A 17490-nucleotide genomic window follows, 5' to 3' on the forward strand; every position below is an offset into this window, starting at 1 on the left:
TGCAGACCTGTGTGCACATGCTCTTGTGTAGAAGGCACAGGTTGTGTCAGGGGTGGGACAGCATGGAAGAGTGATGGAAGGATATGACAAAATGGCCTTTCCTGGAGAACTGTAAGATGATTAAGACATCTTCCCCACCTCATGCACTGTCTCCTCTGACCCCTGCTAGCTGCTTTCTGGCCTAGAGGCTGGGGGCTAAAGAGCCCATCTAGCCATGTAATTCTGTGGCTACAGGTGGCTTTTTTGCTGTACACAGCCTTTTCTTCAAGACAGGTTGGTTCCTGTATCTTGTCTGTTCATCTGTTATTCAATGAATTTAATTTCTACTTGGTCACAGTCTAATCTTTTCAGTTCTGAGGCTGGGAGGAGGATGTACCTTCCTTCTAGGGTTGGATGTGACATGACATTGGAGGTGACGCGGGGGGGGTGTCTTCGTAGGGAGATTCATGGGTTGGGGGTGGGAGGAGAACCACCTAAGGCAATGAAGAGCTGCAAGGGGGAAGCCAGAGAGAAGCCGCCACAGGGGGCGTTCCCGTTGGCCTAGGCACGCTGTGCAGAGTTGCGTTGTAGCGCCACCTTGTGGACACCTGCCCCAAGAGGAGGGCCGTGTCCGTCATCACCGTTGACATATTTGCTGGATGCCACCTGTTCCCCTTGCCGGTTGGGTACTTATGTCCTTGGCTCCGAACCCACAAGTTTTCGCTTCTCTGGGCCGCGCGCAGGGTCTAGTTTCCGGCCTAGCCTCCCCATCGAGGAGCACGTTCCTCAGTGTGTCGACTACTCTTGGGTTCCTTAAAAGCAGTTGAGGTGGCCAATGCGGAGCTGGCCTAGGATGAGGAATCTGGTGGGAGGGGTGGGCCAAGGCAAAAATGGGGACAGCAGGGGGCTCTGTGGTTGACCCTACAGTTCCCCACCGCACCAACATTCGCCCTGGTTTGTGTCCCCACACGAAGGGAAATAGAATTAAGGCGCTGGCAAGGTCAGGAGGTTCGGTTCCCGATTCCTCCTCTCTTTCCAGACTGAGACGTGGGGCAGCACTACTGCCTCGCGACAAGATCTCACCCCTCCGTTGCAGGGCAGCCACAGAAACTACAATTCCCAGGATGCCTCTGGCTACTTCCGGTCTCGGGATTGACGGAGGCGAGTTTGACTTTGTGTTCCCGCCCCCTCCTCCTCCCGGACCCCACCCCTTCCCTTCTCTCGCCGCCCCGCCCCCGCCATGAACACACACGCACATACATACACACGCAGGCGCGCGCACCAACATACCTGGTCTGCAGCTGGCGGCAGTGGGCGGGGGCACTGGCGTGCGACTGGCGAGAAGGCGGGAGGCTCTCCGGGAGCAAACGCTGCTGGCCGCTACCCTGCTCCCAGTCTTTTTGCGGGTCGATGCTGCTTTGTACCGGGCAAGTCTTCTTCACACACTGCCTTTTCAACCTGCATTTCCTTAGTTTTCTCCACTCCCGATCCTGCCCTTCAGTCAGGCCGACCACCGACCTCAGCTCTGGAGCGCCCAGTCAGGCACTGCCGGGCTCTCACCTCTCAGCATGTACCTCCTCCCGCTATCCCTACTTTTCTGTCCCCTTCCAGTCTCCCAGCCTCAAAGCTCTTTAGCCTGTTCCCTCCCCTCTCGACCTCACCATGACAACCTCCAGCGTCTCCACCCCCGCAGTCCCAGCCTCCCAGCTCCCAGGTCCTCAGCTGCAGTCCTCTAACCTCAGCGTCCAGACACCGAGCCAAAATGCCCCAGACGGCCGGGATCCAGCCCTAACCCCTAACCCTGGGTACTTCAGTCCTGGGGCTGCCACCGCAAATCCCTACTCTCTTCCCAGGAGAACTGGACAGCTGTGGCGTACTTCTCCTCTATGAGGTCCTGGACTGGAGACTTGAGGCTGACAAAAACTTGAGGGTGGAGGGCCAGGGGGAGCTGCTCGATGGAGTTCGGGTGCAGTCGCTCTCCATTATTTTTAGCTGCTGACTCACAGCTCCTGACATGCAGGTTTGGGGCTAACCGGCTGGGCTAGGGGGTTATTAATAGAGCCGAAGCACAGTCCCGACCCAGTTCAGTTTGGAAGCACACGGAGCAAGGAGCCTCCCCTGCCATCATGCCCTGTGGAGATGATGTGGATTGATGCAGTGGCTGGGCCAGATGCTCTCTGGCTGCCAGTTACCTCAGCCTGGTATATATGTCTTGGAACTCTTGAGGAAAAGTCTACAATGCGCAGAGCTCTCCCATAGTTTGCCATGACTTGGGGGCTCTGCCACAATGAAGTTTCTGTTGTACTAGCTGAGAGGGAAGAGACAAGTCCCAAGTGGAGGGGTTATTGTGGCCACAGCCTTGGCCTGCCTGAGTCTACTTCAGGCCATAATTCTAGGTTGTTAGGAGAAAAAGCTGTAGATTCTGGTTCCCAAAGGCCCACATAAGGACAAGGTGCATAGCCCTAACAGAGGGACACAGAGCTGGGGATCCCCAAACCAGTCCCTGCACTAGGAAGCTGCCAAATTCTGTTTATCATTCTCCCATTCTTTTTATTTCTTTCTCTCTTACTGGGCTCCGTCCCTACTCACAGGGGTCCACGGACCTCACAGTCTCTCCTTTCTTCTCTGTAGAGAAACCTAATTCAGGAAACTCACTGAGAAACTTGTCCCCCATCTGTCTTAGTCATCTAGTGCTGCTATAACAGAAATACCACAAGTGGATGGCTTTAACAAAGAGAAATTTACTCTCTCACAGTCTAGTAGGCTACAAGTCCAAATTCAGGGCGTCAGCTCCAGGGGAAGGCTTTCTCTGTCAGCTCTGGAGGAAGGTCCGTGTAATCAATCTTCCCTTGGTCTGGGAGCTTCTCAGGTGCAGGGACCCCGGGTCCAAAGGATGCGCTCTGCTCCCGGTGCTGCTTTCTTGGTGGTATGAGGTCCCCTGTTTCTCAGCTCACTCCTCTCTTTTATATCTCAAAAGGGATTGGCTTAAGACACTATCTAATCTTGTAGACCTCATCAATATAACTGCCGCGAATCCATCTTATTACCTCATAGTGATAGAATTTACAACACGTAGGGAAATCACATCAGATGACAAAATGGTAGACAATCATACAATACTGGGAATCATGACCTAGCCAAGTTAACAGATATTTTTCGGCGACACAATTCAATCCATGACAGCAACGAAATATGAATGATCATTTATATATTGTCATTCCCAAGAGTCTTTTTATTTTAATGGGCTAAAGTAGTGCCCTAACCCATACATGGGGAATGGTGGGGAAAGCTTGATAACTTAGCCTAATCACACAGATAATTCTCACTCATGCCCAATTTGCTAGAATTCCCATTGACAGAGGACGTACACCCACAGCAATAGCCAGGGGCAGATTATCCAATAAGCAAGGTAAGCACGTTGCTTATTAGATAAGATAAGCACGGTACTTACCTTGCTTACCAGATCATCTGTAGTGAACAATTTCACACTTTTTCACCACATCAAAGATTCTGCTGCTCTCTCCCTGGCATCTGTCTCTGTCCCAACCCCACAGCACTTTCCTACAGAATCAAAGCCTCTTTTCAAATTTACAAGCCCTGACAGGAGTAGATGACCCAGTAAGCAAGGTAAGCACAGGCTTACTTGTGCTTCCTTACTAATCTGTAGTGAACAAGTTCACATGAGGTCAACTGATGAAGTGCTACTTTCAAAAATGAGTCCAGATTATCAAACAGCAGCAGGCTGCACCGCCCCCACCCCATCTATTTACTGAAGGTGGGAGAGAGAGGGTGGATGGAGAGAGAAATGGTCTCTCTCCTCCTCGAAAATCGCTTCATGAACTCCTCCATCTCAGTCTCAGCGCAGGTTGGCCCGGTGCCTAGCAACCATGGCCACATGCAGGGGTGTGCGGCTGCTCTCGGCCTGTAGGGGGTGCCTGTCTCCCTGGGGCCTCAGGATGGAGCCCTAAGCAGTAGGGAGGGGGTTCTGATGTCAGTGTCAAAGCACCTCAGTGTTACCGACCTCCTTCCAGGCTTGCCAACCCAGCCCAGTCTGAGTCTCAGAGAGCCTGCAGAGTGAAGACAAGCTTACTATAAATCTAATGGAGTTTTACATTCATTTTTTGACTAGTCAGTGGGATGGGGGGGTGGGGAGGCTCAGTTTGACACTCCCCATTCACTCCAGGTTTAGCAACGCTTGTTCCTCAATCACAGCAGTTCAGAGGGCCCAGGCTATAGGGGGCTTTTTTCCTGAACCACCTTTGTTGTTGTTGTTAGGAAAGGAGTCTAGTACTCTCTGTTGACAAACTGCTGAACATGTGAAAGACTTTATGCTCCTGGTTACCATATTCATGCATTCATTTATTCAGTAACAATAACTAACACTAACCCACTATGTGCCAGGTCATGTGCTAGGTGTTCTACATTAATAATCCTATGATTATTTCCATTTCACAGATCAAGAAATTGAAGCACCAAACCTGTTGCTGTCGAGTCGATTCTGACTCAGTGAATTGAAGCACAGAGAAGTTAAATTATGTCCAAAGTCACACAGCTAGTGGCTGAGTTGAGTCTAATTGAGCAGCCACTCTGTCCCAGGGTTCAGAAATACAGAAAATAAGACCTTTGACCACCTAGTCACCCTTCAGGACCAAACTAAAAATGTCACTTCCTTTGTGAAGCCTTTCCTAAGCCACCCCCACCCCACTGCAAGCAGAGGTAATAACTTGCTTTTCTGTGCACTCCTCTGAAATAACACTTTTCACAGGTATTGTAATGATCTGATTCCATATTTCTATTTCTATAACTTTGAGCACCTTGGTAACAGGGCCTGTGTACTATTCATCTCCACTTGGCTATCAAGTAGACATCTCAAACTCAGCAAGTCCAAATCTGAACACCTGATTTTTTTTCCAGAGCCCTGGTAGCACAGTGGTTAAGCACTCAGCTGCTAACCCAAAGGATGGCAGTTTGAACCCCCCCAGCTACTCCATGGGAGAGAGATGTGGCAGTCTGCTTCTGTGAAGATTACAGCCTTGGAAACCCTATGGGGCAGTTCTACTCTGTTCTATAGGGTCACTATGAGTCAGAATCAATCCAACGGCAACAAGTTTGTTTGTCTGTTTGGATCTTTTCTCCAAAAATGACCTCTCCTAAGGCTGTCCTTATCTCAGTAGATGGCAATTTCATCTTTCCAGTTACTCTGGCCAAAAAAACCTTGGAATTACAACTCATATTCAAGCTATCCGCAAATCTTGTTGACTGTCTCTTCAAAATACATCTAGAACCAATCACTTTTCGTCACCTCTCCAATGCTACCACCGTGGTCCAAGAAACCATCACCTCTCGCCTGGATCACTATAGTAACATCCTGACTGGTCTCACTGCTTCCACCCTTGCCCCCTGAAGCCCATTCTCCACACAGAAGCCAGAGTGATCCTGCTAACCCCAAGTCAGATCACATCAGTTCTCTGCTCAAAATTCTCTAATGGCTCCCCATCTCTCTCAGAATAAAGCCAAAATACTTACAATGGCCTACAAGGCCCTATACAGTCTGGACCCCTGTTAAATATGTGATCTCCTCTCTACCTCATTCACTCTGTTCCAGCCATCTGGTCCTTCTTGCTGTTCCTTGAACCAGCTAGGTTCACTCCTTACCTAGGACCTTTGCACTGGTTGTTCCCTTTGTCAATATACACTTCTGCCAGATATCTGTATGGTTCACTTCCTTGCCTCCCTTTGTTCAAATGTCACTTCAGTGAGGCAGGCTTATCCTGACCAACCTGTTTAAGATTGCCTCTATTCTAAATTCCAGTGTATAGATGAACAAGATAAATGACACCATAAGGGGGAAAAAAAAATAAAGAAATCCAGAATGAGGGATAGCCTACAAAACAACTGGCCTGTATTCTTCAAAAAGTCGATGTCATTCATTTTTTTTTAAAAAAAAAAAATATGGGGCAGGGGCTTCCAGTTCTATGCCAAATTGGAGCAGACACATTCCTCCAGCTAAGTACAGCTAAAACCCTGGACATTACATATAAAACAAACATAAGAAGACTCTGAAAGGTAGAGAGAAGAAGGCAGACCAGCTAGGGACTCCAGTGACCTGAAAAATGACACTGTGATCAGTTTCTTGGATTTTCTTATTGTCTCATATATCCCAGACTAGGTGCTGGAGAAGCCAGAAACCTGGAAAGGCCAACAGGTACAAACAAAAAAAGCCCCAACAAAAGTCTGCTCTCTCTAGGCAAGACACCTGGAAATGGGCAGCTTTGCCAGATAAAAAAACTTTTAGACAATAACCACTTTACTGCAACCAAACACCACAAAAAACTACAGCTCTGCCCACACCACCAAAGACCGAGTTTAGACTTTCACCCTTGCCAGGCTCCCCCACGCTCCCTGGAGTGGTGTCAGAGAAGGCTGAGTAGGGAGCCTGGGCTGGGTGGGGTCAGAGTGTCAGAAGAGGTCTAGTGGAGAGTCAGAACTTTCACCATGACTCAGCATTAACAACTTGGATGCTCTCCACCTATACACTCCCACATTCCACCTCCCATCCTCTCATCCCCTCATCTCTGCCTGTGGTGTCAGTGGAAGTCACCTGGGGAGCAGTAAGGAGGCACTCTAACCCCTCCCAGCCAAGGATGTATCAGTGGAGGCCTGGTGGGGTGCTGGAACTCCCACCCCTGTCCAGCAGCGGGTGTCAATGGAGGCCGAGGGCGGAACCTGACCTTCTGCCCCTACCTGGCAGTAACCAGGCAATGGCTCCTTCCTCGGACAGCACAATATTAGAAGTCTGCTAAAAACAAAAGATTTAAATAAGATACAGAGTTTCATAATATCCAAAATGTCCAGGATGCAATAAAAATATCACTCATCATAGCAAGAACCAGAAGACCCTCAACTCGAGTAAGGAAAAAAAAAATCAATAAATGCCAACACTGATATGACAGAGGTTGCAATTATCTAGCAAGGATTTTAAAGCAGCCAACATTAAAAAAAAAAAAAAAAGCTTCAATGAACAATTATGAACAAGTTTGGAAAAAATAGAAAGTCAGCAAAGAAATATAAGATATAATGAAGAGTCAAACAAAACATTTAGAACAGAAGAATACAATAACCAAACTAAAAAATTCAATGGATGGCTTCAATAGCAGAATGGAGGAAACAGGAAACGATCAGCAAACTTGAAGATGGAACATTAGAAAATACTCAGTCTGAGCAAGAATGAGAAAGTGGCTAAAAAAAAAAAAAAAAAAAAAACAGAGCCTCAGAGACCTGTGGGACTATAACAAAAGACCTAACATTCACTTCATTGGAGTCCTAGAAAAGGAAAAAGAAGGAGGGGTTGAAAAAGTACTTAAATAATGGCTAAAATTTCCCACATTTGACAAAAGACATAAACCTACAGATTCAAGAAGCTGAATGAATCTCAAACAGGGTAAACTAGAAGAAATTCACCCCAAAATACATCAGAGTCAAACTTCTGAAAACTAAAGACAAAAAAAAAAAAAAAAAAAAAAAAAAAAACCTTGCAAGCAATGAGAGAGAAACGACACTTTACCTATAGGTGTAAAATAATTTGTATGGCAGTGGATTTCTCATCAGAAACCACGGAGGATAGAAAGAAGGGGCAGGACATATTTCAAGTGCTGAAAAAAAGAAAAAAAAAAAAAAAGGAATTGTCAGCCCCAAATGCTGTATCTGGTGAAAATGTCCTTTAGAAATGAAAGGGAAATCAAGAATTCTCAGACTAAGGAAAGCAAAGAGAATTTATCACCAGCAGACCCACCCTAAAAGAATGGCTAAAAGAAGTTCTCAAAACAGAAAGGAAATGATAAAAGAAGGAATCTTGAAACATCAGGAATGAGCAAAAATATAGGTAAATACAATAGGCTTTCCTTCTCCTCTTGAGTTGTCTAAATTATCTTTAGGGTTGAAGCAAAAAGTATAACATCATCTGATGTAGATCTCAACGTATGTAGAGAAAATATTTAAGACAACCATATAAATGGGAGAGGATTAAAAAAATTTAAAGGAAGTTAAGGTTTCTACACTCAACCTGGTTATTATCTAAACTAATAATCTTTGTGGTGAAATTGTTTTGTATCTTGATTGCGGAGGTTGTTAAAAGAATCTCCACATGTTATTAAATGGCATAGAACTGTACACACATTGTGTCCATGTCAATTTTCTGGTTTTGATATTTTACTACAATTAGGTAATATTTAATCACTGGAGGAAATTGGGTGAAGGGTACATGGGATCTGTCTGTACTATCTTTGCAATTTCCTGTAAATCTATCTTTGCAACTTTCTATAAATTTATAATTATTTCCAAATAAAAAGTTGTAAAAGATTATTGGGACTATTCTAGATTAATAGAGATTAAATAAACAAATGCAATGTGAGAACTTTGGATTCTGATTTTTAAAAATATGAAAGGCAAATTTTGGGAAATGCTAATATAGACTGGACATTAGATGACATGAAATTATTGTTAATTTTCTTAGGCATCTTAACAATATTGTGGTTATTTGGAAAAATGTCTTTATTCCTAAGAGATGCATTTAGGCGCGAAGAGTAACAAAGTCTGTAACTTACTTTTAAACGGTTCAGCAAAAAGTGTTTATCTATCTGTATATCTATCCCTCTGTCTATCTATACAGATAGAGAGAGAGAACACAATTAAACGTTACCAGTTGTTGACTCTATGAGGAGGATATACGGATGTTCATTATATTATTCTTTCAAGTTTTCTGTATATTTGTAAGTGTTCATTTAAAATTTTTTGGAAGGGATATGTGAAAGATAGGTAGGTGGTGATAAAGCAAATATAGTAAAATGTTCATTGTAGAATCTAGGTTATAGATGATTGGGTATTCACTGTAAAATGCATTTTTCTTTATGTTTGAAAATGTTCATATTAAAATGTTGGTGTTAAAAACTTGAAGGAAAAATATCATAACTTGGTGTCATCCCCTAGCACTCCCAGTCCCCCTTACTCTGCTCTACTTTTTTTTTATAGCACTTATCACCATATATACTACATAATTCACTTATTTATTGTGCTTCTTTTTGTCTGTCTCCTCTCACTAGAATGTAAGCTCCACCAGGCAGGGATTTGTCTGTTTTGCTCTGTTTGCTGCTCTATCCCCAGATCCTAGAACAGTGTCTGGCACATAGAAGGTGCTCAATAATCAAAGAATCTTTGTATCTCTTGTACCTGGGTCAAGGTCTTGTATAGTGTAGGTGCTCAATGAATGTTTGTTCAATTGAACTGAGATCCAAGTTCTGCAGGAGAACTTAGAATAGAACTGTTATACTAGAGTGGTTCAGATCATGATCTCTAGAGTCAAATGACCGGGATTCGAATTTTGATTCTGTCACTTTCTGGCTAGGTTGACCTCCCTGAGCCTCAATTTCTCATTGGTGAGATTAAGATAATAATAGTATCACTTTGGTAGACTTTTTGTTTGCCATAAGGCACTTGGAAAAAAAAAAAAACCCATTGCCACTGAGTTGATTCCAACTCATAGCGACCCTATAGGACAGAACAGAACTGCCCCATAGGGTTTCCAAGGAGCAGCTGGTAGATTCAAACTGCCGGCCTTTTGGTTAGCAGCCATAGCTCTTAACCACTGTGCCACCAGGGCTCCGTAAAGCACTTAGGACTTTATAAACACTCAATAACTGGTAGCTAAAAACAAAACAACAAAAAGATAGAGCCTTCCCAGCATGTTATCCTTCCTCCATTGCCCAACAGGCTGAGCCAGGAAAGGCTGAGGAGATATCCTTGGACAGGTATTCCCAAGTTCTTCTCCAGACCCACGGACTTGATTCTCTCCTTTCAGATCTCTTCTTACCTTTCCTCCTGTCTTGGACTCTCTTCTTGACATCCTGAAACTCTATCCCCCACCATAAACATTTGGCGGTAGAGTCGAGGAGATAGGGGCCTGTGGGCCAGGGACAAGCGCTTACCTCTTTCCTTTCCTCCCTTATCTAGGGCTGAGTCCCTGACTGATGATAGAAGAAGGTCAGGTGTGAGATCCTGGTCATTTCAGGGCCTAGAGGTTGAGAGAACAATAGTCCTGAGGAGGAGGCATTGGCAGGAGAGCTGGCCTTGTATGCTGCCCTTTTCTTTGGTCTCCTGTAAGAGAGAGCAGCACCTCCTTCACCCTGCTCCAACGTCCTTTTAGTCTGTTCTGCTGCCTCACGTCTTTACTTCTAGTGGCCCCAGCTCAGAGCAAGCCCGGGGACCCACTGAACTCTTTCTTGGAAGTGGGATGGAGTCGAGTGGGAGGAGGACGGGCTGAAATTGGGGGCGTCGGGGCAGGATATTGGGGGCCGAACTATCCCATGGTCTAAGCCCTCTGCCCCAACACCAAGATGGACGGTACTCCCAAGATCAGGGTGCTGGAGCTGAGCCTTGGGGGCGCCACAGCTTCTGTTCCTTTAAGGAGCCGCTGCTTAGCATTCCTGCCGCCGCTGCTGCCGCTGCCTGACTCTACGCCCTGATTGGCTGGAATCAACTGAGAGGAGAGCTAGGGAGAGATGCTCTTGACTCCACTCAGATCCATCCTGGGGACCAGAGCAGAAGCGGTCCTCCCAGCATCCAGCCTCTGCCCCAGCTCCCGCTTCTTCTTCTCCGCTGGGCCTCGGCCCAGGAGCCACCACGGGCGACACGGAGCCGCCAGTGCTGGAGGGGGAGCCGTGGGTGAGGGGCAGCGTGGGGGCAGAGGCCCCAGGACGCCCGCCCGGCCCCAGGCCCCGCTCCGCCCGGGCGCCCCCACGGGTGCCCCCCCCTCCCTGGTCCGAGCAGTGCGAGTGTGCCCGGGAGCCCGGCAGCGGCGGCGTGGAAGCCAGCGTGGGCTGGGGAGTGCGAGCCGCGGGGGGCAGTGCCATGCACAAGCACCAGCACTGCTGTAAGTGCCCCGAGTGCTACGAGGTGACCCGCCTGGCCGCCCTGCGGCGCCTCGAGCCTCCTGGCTACGGAGACTGGCAGGTGCCAGACCCCTACGGTCCAGGTGGGGGCAATGGGGCCAGCGCAGGTTATGGGGGCTACAGCTCGCAGACGCTGCCCTCGCAGGCGGGGGCCACCCCCACCCCCCGCACCAAGGCCAAGCTTATCCCTACTGGCCGGGATGTAGGGCCAGTGCCCCCTAAGCCAGTCCCAGGCAAGAGCACCCCCAAACTCAACGGCAGCGGCCCCAGCTGGTGGCCTGAGTGCACCTGCACCAACCGGGACTGGTATGAGCAGGTATGGACCAGCGGTGTAGGGGGACGGAAGGGCAATCTATGAGGGTTGGGGAGTGGGGGCCTAGAGGCCTAGGGTGCAGCATGGGGAGCTGGGGCTCCAAGCCCATGGACCCTGAGCCCTAGCATTGCAGCTGGGCAAAGAGAGGCGGTTGGAAATGTGTGGTTCTCTGTGTGTCTTTTGGGGGGCGGTCTCCATTTGGAGGGGACTGGGAGGAGCTGTGTGTCAGGGAATGGAGATATGGCGGAGGGGCAGATTTGCCTGTGTGGGGGAATTGAGTTTGTCTTAGTGCGGGGGTTCAGCAGTGTCTCTGTGTCTGGCAGGGGCGGGAGGTTCTGTGGGGGCTGTGTGTGGTGTGTGTCTCCACAGGAGGGGAGGAGGGGGCATGGTGCTCTGTATAGGGGGAACATGTGTGTGTGTGTGTGTGTGTGTGTGTGTATGTGTGTGTATGTATATGTATGTTGGGATGTGTGGAGGAAGGCAACGGAGCTCCTGTGAAGCTATGTAGAGAAGCCCATGTGCCTGGCTCGCTAAGCTGCATCCCTTGATGCCATGAGTCCCTCTCCCTCCCAGTCCCTTTGTGTGTGAACGTGCACATGGACGTGTGGGATGTCTCTCTGGATGTGGAGGTGTCTCTGTAGATAAGGCTGTGGGGATAGTTAGGTTTGCCTGTGTGTGTTCTTACATGTATATGTGTGAGCATGTGGCTGCAAATGTATGCACGCATGTGCTGGTGTGTGTGTGTGGCACTTGACAGGCAAGGAAGGGGAGGAGGAGGCGGCGAGAGGCATGTCCCAAGCAAGGCTGAGGGGCTGCTAAGAAGGACGGACTCTTTTGTCCAAGTGTGTCTGTGCTGGGGGCGGGGGGAGGGGGGGGACTGAAGCAAGCTTTCTTGCTCCAGACCAGGCCTGGTGCCTGGAGCCAGGCAAGGGGCAGCTGCCCTGGCGCAGGGACTGGCCTCAGTGGGACATGTCCCCCTTGGATACTCCCAGATGTGAAAAAGCTTGGCACCCCAGCCCTGACTTGGCACGGCTTGGGAGCCCCCTGGGTGCCGGGCACAACTCGGCTTCCACTCTAAGCCTAAACTGCCAGCTTAGAAAATGGAAGGAGCATCTGTGGGAGAAGCAGCAAAATGGAGGCTGGGCCGGCAGAGCCAGGTCCCTGGCATGCATGGCGGAGGGCCTATCTAGTTATCTGGCTCTGCAGCCCCTAGCGTGGGGAGAAAGGGAGAAGGAGGTTTGCTATCGAGTGCAGTGGCTGACTGCCCCAAGCTGGTAGCCGTTCTGGCTGCCTTCCGTCCTCCTCTAGAGACAGGATGTGCTCTCGCTCAAAAGCAAAGGTGGGCACTTCCTGGGGAAAGGACTCCTCAGTTCTGGCCTTCTGTCTGTCCACACTTTCCACTTCCTGTGTCCCTTGTCTTAGCCCCTTGCCTTCTCCAGTGAGTCTCCCTCCCTCCTTTGCCCCTCTGCCCTGGAGCCCTCACCTTGCAAACACCCTCTCATGCTTGTCCTGCCCAGCCAGGAAATGGGTGCCAGTCCCAGGGCTGGGTCAGTTGGCCAAGGTTTCTTTGCCAGGGCTGATCCCTGGATGGCTCCTGGTCCTGGGAGCAGAGTCCCTGAGCGTGGTGGGAAGAAATGGAGGGTGGGCCGGTGGGAGGTGGGAGCCTCTGGGTCCTCCCCGAGCTGGGCTTGAGGCATGGCCTGGCAGATGTGGGTACATACAAGAGCCACATGAGTGTCCTTTGGCCTGTGTATCTTTCTGTGTGGTACTTCAGGGAGCTGTTTTGGTTGTGGATCTCTGAAGGGCCACCAGTTCTTCCTCCTGGGATCAGAGACCGGTGTGGGGTTGCAGCTAGAGTCCTCCCACCAATTCCCAGGGCTGCAAGGCATAAAGTCCTGGGGCCAGGCCCAGAAAAAGTGGAGCCCTGACTAGCCAGCCCTCTCCCGACTCCTGATCTCTGCTTCTTAAAGCCAAAGCTGCGTGGGGTGGAGGAGGGAGAGAGAAGACAGAGTGGGGCACGCAGAGGAGCTGCTGCCCACTGTTTCCAGCCCTCCTTTCTGAGGAGGAGGCCAAGGGGCAGGAAAAGGCCGGCACAGGCAGAGAAAGATGGAAGGAGGGGGTGCTGGGACGCCTGGGGAGAGAGGCAAGAGGGCTTCTAGTCATACCTCTTCCATTCTTGGGGATGAGAGTTGGAGGCAGGAAGCAGGTGCTATTTCTCTGTTCAAAATCACATTTTCACTTGACAAATGGTCACATGTGTGTCCTGTCTGGGAGGCCACCTCTGTGGGTTGATCAGACCAACCCACTGTTTTCAACCCTTTTCCTTTGCCTCTCCTCCCATGGCTACTGCATGTTGAAGGCCACAAGCTCTGCTCCAATCAGTCCATGGATCATCAACGTCTCCCTCATGGAGAATCTTGTCCACTCTGCTCCTGTCCCTCCCCTGGCTTTGCCTCTGACTCCTGACCAGATCCTGCCATTGGCCCTTTCTGCTGGGAAACATGAAAGGTTCAGGATCAAAACCCCCTTGGTAGAAAACGGATTAGGACTTTGACTCCTTCTGCTCATTTGAGGAATTGGGTTCCTGGGGACAAAGAAGGAGGTATAGAATGAGGGGTCATGAAGTGCTTTGAAGGACGCCACTTTCCACTCTCCCACGAGCTCTGCTGGGGGAAAGGGTGTGTGACCAAAAAATCAGTAGCCTTGGCAGTTTGCTGTAATCAAAAGAGCACCTGGAGATCTAGGTTCTAGCCCCTGCTCTACCACTAATTCCCAGTGTGCCCTTAGTCACATCCCGTGTCCTCTCTGGGCCTCACTGTCACCATCTGTAATACTAGGGGAGTTGAACAAGATAGTATCTGCTGCTTTTCCAGCTCTGACATGGTAGGAGTCTATGATCGTCAAGTTACGGAGAGCTGTGGTTCAGAAGAGGAGGGAGGGTCCCTGTCCAGGTCACTGGGTGTCCCCTTTGGATGCTGGGTATGGCATGGTTTGGCCACCATGCTCCATCTCTGCCATCCCTCTCAGGCCATCCCCGCCCCCCCCCCCCCAGTGAACTCTGAGGCCCTAGAGCCAAGCCTCTTGTTGACTGCACCACTGGCCAGCTCAGTCCCAGACAATTGATCTGGGCTACACGAGCAGCTGGGTTTGGCCTGACATGGCTGGAAGCAAGGGGAAAGGGGTGTCTTCCTTGGGGTCAGCCTGTTCCTATCTGCGGCCAAGAGGTGCTCTGGTGTGGATTTAAGCTTTTTTCCTCGATGGGGAATGGGGTGGGGGGAAGGCAAGTTGACCAGGGGGCAGATGGCTGGGAGGTCAGGAAGTACTCAGGGAACTGCCTGTGTCTTCCCCTAGGTGAATGGCAGTGATGGCATGTTCAAGTATGAGGAGATAGTACTCGAGCGGGTAAGTCTGCCAGTAGGAAGGAGACAAGAGGGGAAGGAATGGTGCGAGCCAGGAGAGGGGAGGGCCCTGAACCTTGGTTTCAAGACTCTTGGCAAGACCTGCACTGAGAGGATGGAGAAACTGTGGCCCTCAGAGGCTGCATCACTGCATCAATCAATCAATCTACTAACAAATATTAACTGACCTTGCTCACTGAGGCCTGGGGAACTGGGGATGGAATGGGGTTTGCCGAGGCCTCCACACCAAAATGGACAGCACAGGCTGGGAAGCCACCAGGTTGGTGACAAATGTGACCCTGCCTGCCATGGCCCTTCTGAGGCCTGGAGAACCTCCCCTAGGAGGTAGAGGGAGGTGGGTGCCAGGAATCCTCCTTTATGCCCTCTGAGTGAATAGACTCTGCCCCTCCACCTCCTTCTGCAGGGCAACTCCGGCCTAGGCTTCAGTATCGCGGGTGGCATCGACAACCCCCATGTCCCAGACGACCCTGGCATCTTCATTACCAAGATCATCCCTGGTGGAGCAGCTGCCATGGACGGGAGGCTGGGGTGAGGTGGCCTGGAAGCAGGGTGGGGGCGGCAGGGACAGGATGAAGATGAGGAGAGGAGGGCCTGCCTGGTAGATGACCCTTCCATCAGATCTGGGAGGGGAAGAGGCAGTAGGAGGTGCAGGAGAGAGGAGGGAGGGGAGAGAGAGAGGAGATGGGGAGGGGGGAAGGCGGGAGAGGGGGTGGAGTGGCAGTGGCGCAGTGTTGTGCCTCTTGGCTTCCCCTGCAGGGTGAATGACTGTGTGCTTCGGGTGAATGAGGTGGACGTGTCAGAGGTGGTGCACAGCCGAGCCGTGGAGGCGCTGAAGGAGGCAGGCCCTGTGGTGCGGTTGGTGGTGCGGAGGCGACAGCCCCCACCCGAGACCATCATGGAGGTCAACCTGCTCAAAGGGCCCAAAGGTGCGGCTGTCTGGGTTCCTGTGCTCTGGCCAGAGCTCCTAGCCCTGGGTCCTGGCTGGCTGGCCCTGTAGGAAGTGGAAGGGAATGGCCTTTCTCCTTGCCTGATTCCCCCTGTTTCAACTCACCGCCTTCTTTGTTGGCCTCGGGTCTCACCCTTACTGGCCTAATGTTTGGGACCCCTGAGGGAGTTCCTGTGAGGCCAATGGGTTGGCTGGGAGGAGGGGTTGGACTTGGGATTGAATGAGCACTCTAATCTCTCCTTGTGGCCCCTTCCTACTCCCTGCTGGCCCCCACCTAGGCCTGGGTTTCAGCATTGCTGGGGGCATTGGCAACCAGCACATCCCAGGAGACAACAGCATCTACATCACCAAGATCATTGAGGGGGGTGCTGCCCAGAAGGATGGACGCCTGCAGATCGGGGACCGGCTGCTGGCGGTAAGACAGCCTTCCTCAGGATGCCCAAATGATAGGGTGAGGAGGTGGAGCTCCAGCACCCTCTTACTCCACCTAAACCTCACTCAGGGACCAGGCATCATGAAGAATTTCAAGAGCATCATCTGAGTCATGTTTACCTGGATACCAAGGCCCTAGTTCTTTCCATGGCTGGGGGGGTCCCTCTACCTCCTGCCTCTCTGCTCCTTACAGCACTATACTTGGACTTCTGGTAGAGCGCAACTGCATTTCACTGAAAGGGCATCCTTCAGGGTTCCCTGGAGAGGCCCTTCCTTCTCCCAAGGCTAGCCCTAAGGCTTCCCGTCTTCTAGGTGAACAACACCAATCTGCAGGATGTGAGGCATGAGGAAGCTGTGGCCTCACTGAAGAACACATCTGATATGGTCTATCTGAAGGTGGCCAAGCCAGGCAGCCTCCACCTCAACGACATGTACGCACCCCCAGACTACGCCAGCAGTATGTACCATCCAGCTCTGTCCCTGGCCTGAAGCCCCTGCCCCCTGGTTTTTGGAGGTGAAGAAGTTCATACCCCTTGTTAAAAGAGCACAGAGGACTAGTGCTCAGAAAAAACTGGGTCCAAGTCCCAGCTCTGTCCCATAGAGCCTGGTGACCTTGGACATGTCCCTTTCACCTGGCTTCAGTTTCCCCTTTGGCAAAAAAGGAGCTAATGATGTATGTCCTGCCTTCCCCATAGGACTGCTACAAGGATCAAATGAGATCATGGACAAGAAGGCTCTTCAAAAACTGTATTAGGCTATAGAGATGTGAGGGGTTATTATTAGTCACACCTCTAGTCATGTCTTTATTTGTAGACTGCCTTGACTTCAGCTCTTTCTAAGACTCACAGGACTGAGACAAGGATTCAGAAAGGGACCGTGGAGGAGGAATCATGGGGGGTGGGTGGAATGGGGAGGAGAGACCTGAGGAATTGGCATCCCTTGGTCTCTTTTGGACTTGAAGTGAAGTGTGGGGGGAAGTCCTTGGAAGGGGATGGGGTAGACTGCCTGGAGCAGTCTCTGAACTTTTTTCTCCTTTTCTTGATTCTAGCTTTTACTGCCTTGGCTGACAACCACATAAGCCATAATTCCAGCCTGGGTTATCTCGGGGCTGTGGAGAGCAAGGTCAGCTATCCTGCTCCTCCTCAGGTTCCCCCAGCACGCTATTCTCCTATCCCCAGGCACATACTGGCTGAGGAGGACTTTACCAGGTAAGACTCCACCCCCAATTCATCCTGCCCAGGGATGAGAGAGAGGAGGAATAAGTTTCTGGCCGGCCACGGCCATCTCTGTAGCATGGCAAAGAGGATAAGGCCCTCGTCAGCGCTGGCTTCGGGTCTGAGTTAGCTCTTGGGGCCCTAGGGAGGGACAGAGGTAGCTGCAGGGTCAAGTTCTGCCATCAGGGGGAGTGCCGAGTGCATGGCCCCGGATCCGAATGTGGAGAGAAGGGGTGGGGTCGAG

The 17490-nt window shown here is 50.6% G+C and overlaps 1 protein-coding gene across 1 annotated transcript in view; it reads left to right on the top strand.

Moving 5' to 3' along the window:
• The first annotated feature begins 10838 nt into the window (after positions 1-10838).
• The window catches only part of DLG3 (discs large MAGUK scaffold protein 3), a 60293-nt gene continuing 53641 nt past the window's right edge, over positions 10839-17490 (top strand). The window contains exons 1-7 of the mRNA XM_004380111.2: positions 10839-11238; positions 14587-14637; positions 15058-15182; positions 15411-15580; positions 15879-16015; positions 16345-16489; positions 17081-17240. Of these exons, the coding sequence (XP_004380168.1) occupies positions 10882-11238; positions 14587-14637; positions 15058-15182; positions 15411-15580; positions 15879-16015; positions 16345-16489; positions 17081-17240 (1145 nt within the window). The 5' untranslated portion in view covers positions 10839-10881. The remainder of the gene's footprint in view (positions 11239-14586; positions 14638-15057; positions 15183-15410; positions 15581-15878; positions 16016-16344; positions 16490-17080; positions 17241-17490) is intronic.

Source organism: Trichechus manatus, unplaced genomic scaffold (genome assembly GCF_000243295.1).
Source record: "Trichechus manatus latirostris isolate Lorelei unplaced genomic scaffold, TriManLat1.0 scaffold00070, whole genome shotgun sequence".
In the NCBI taxonomy this organism is placed as follows: domain Eukaryota; kingdom Metazoa; phylum Chordata; class Mammalia; order Sirenia; family Trichechidae; genus Trichechus; species Trichechus manatus.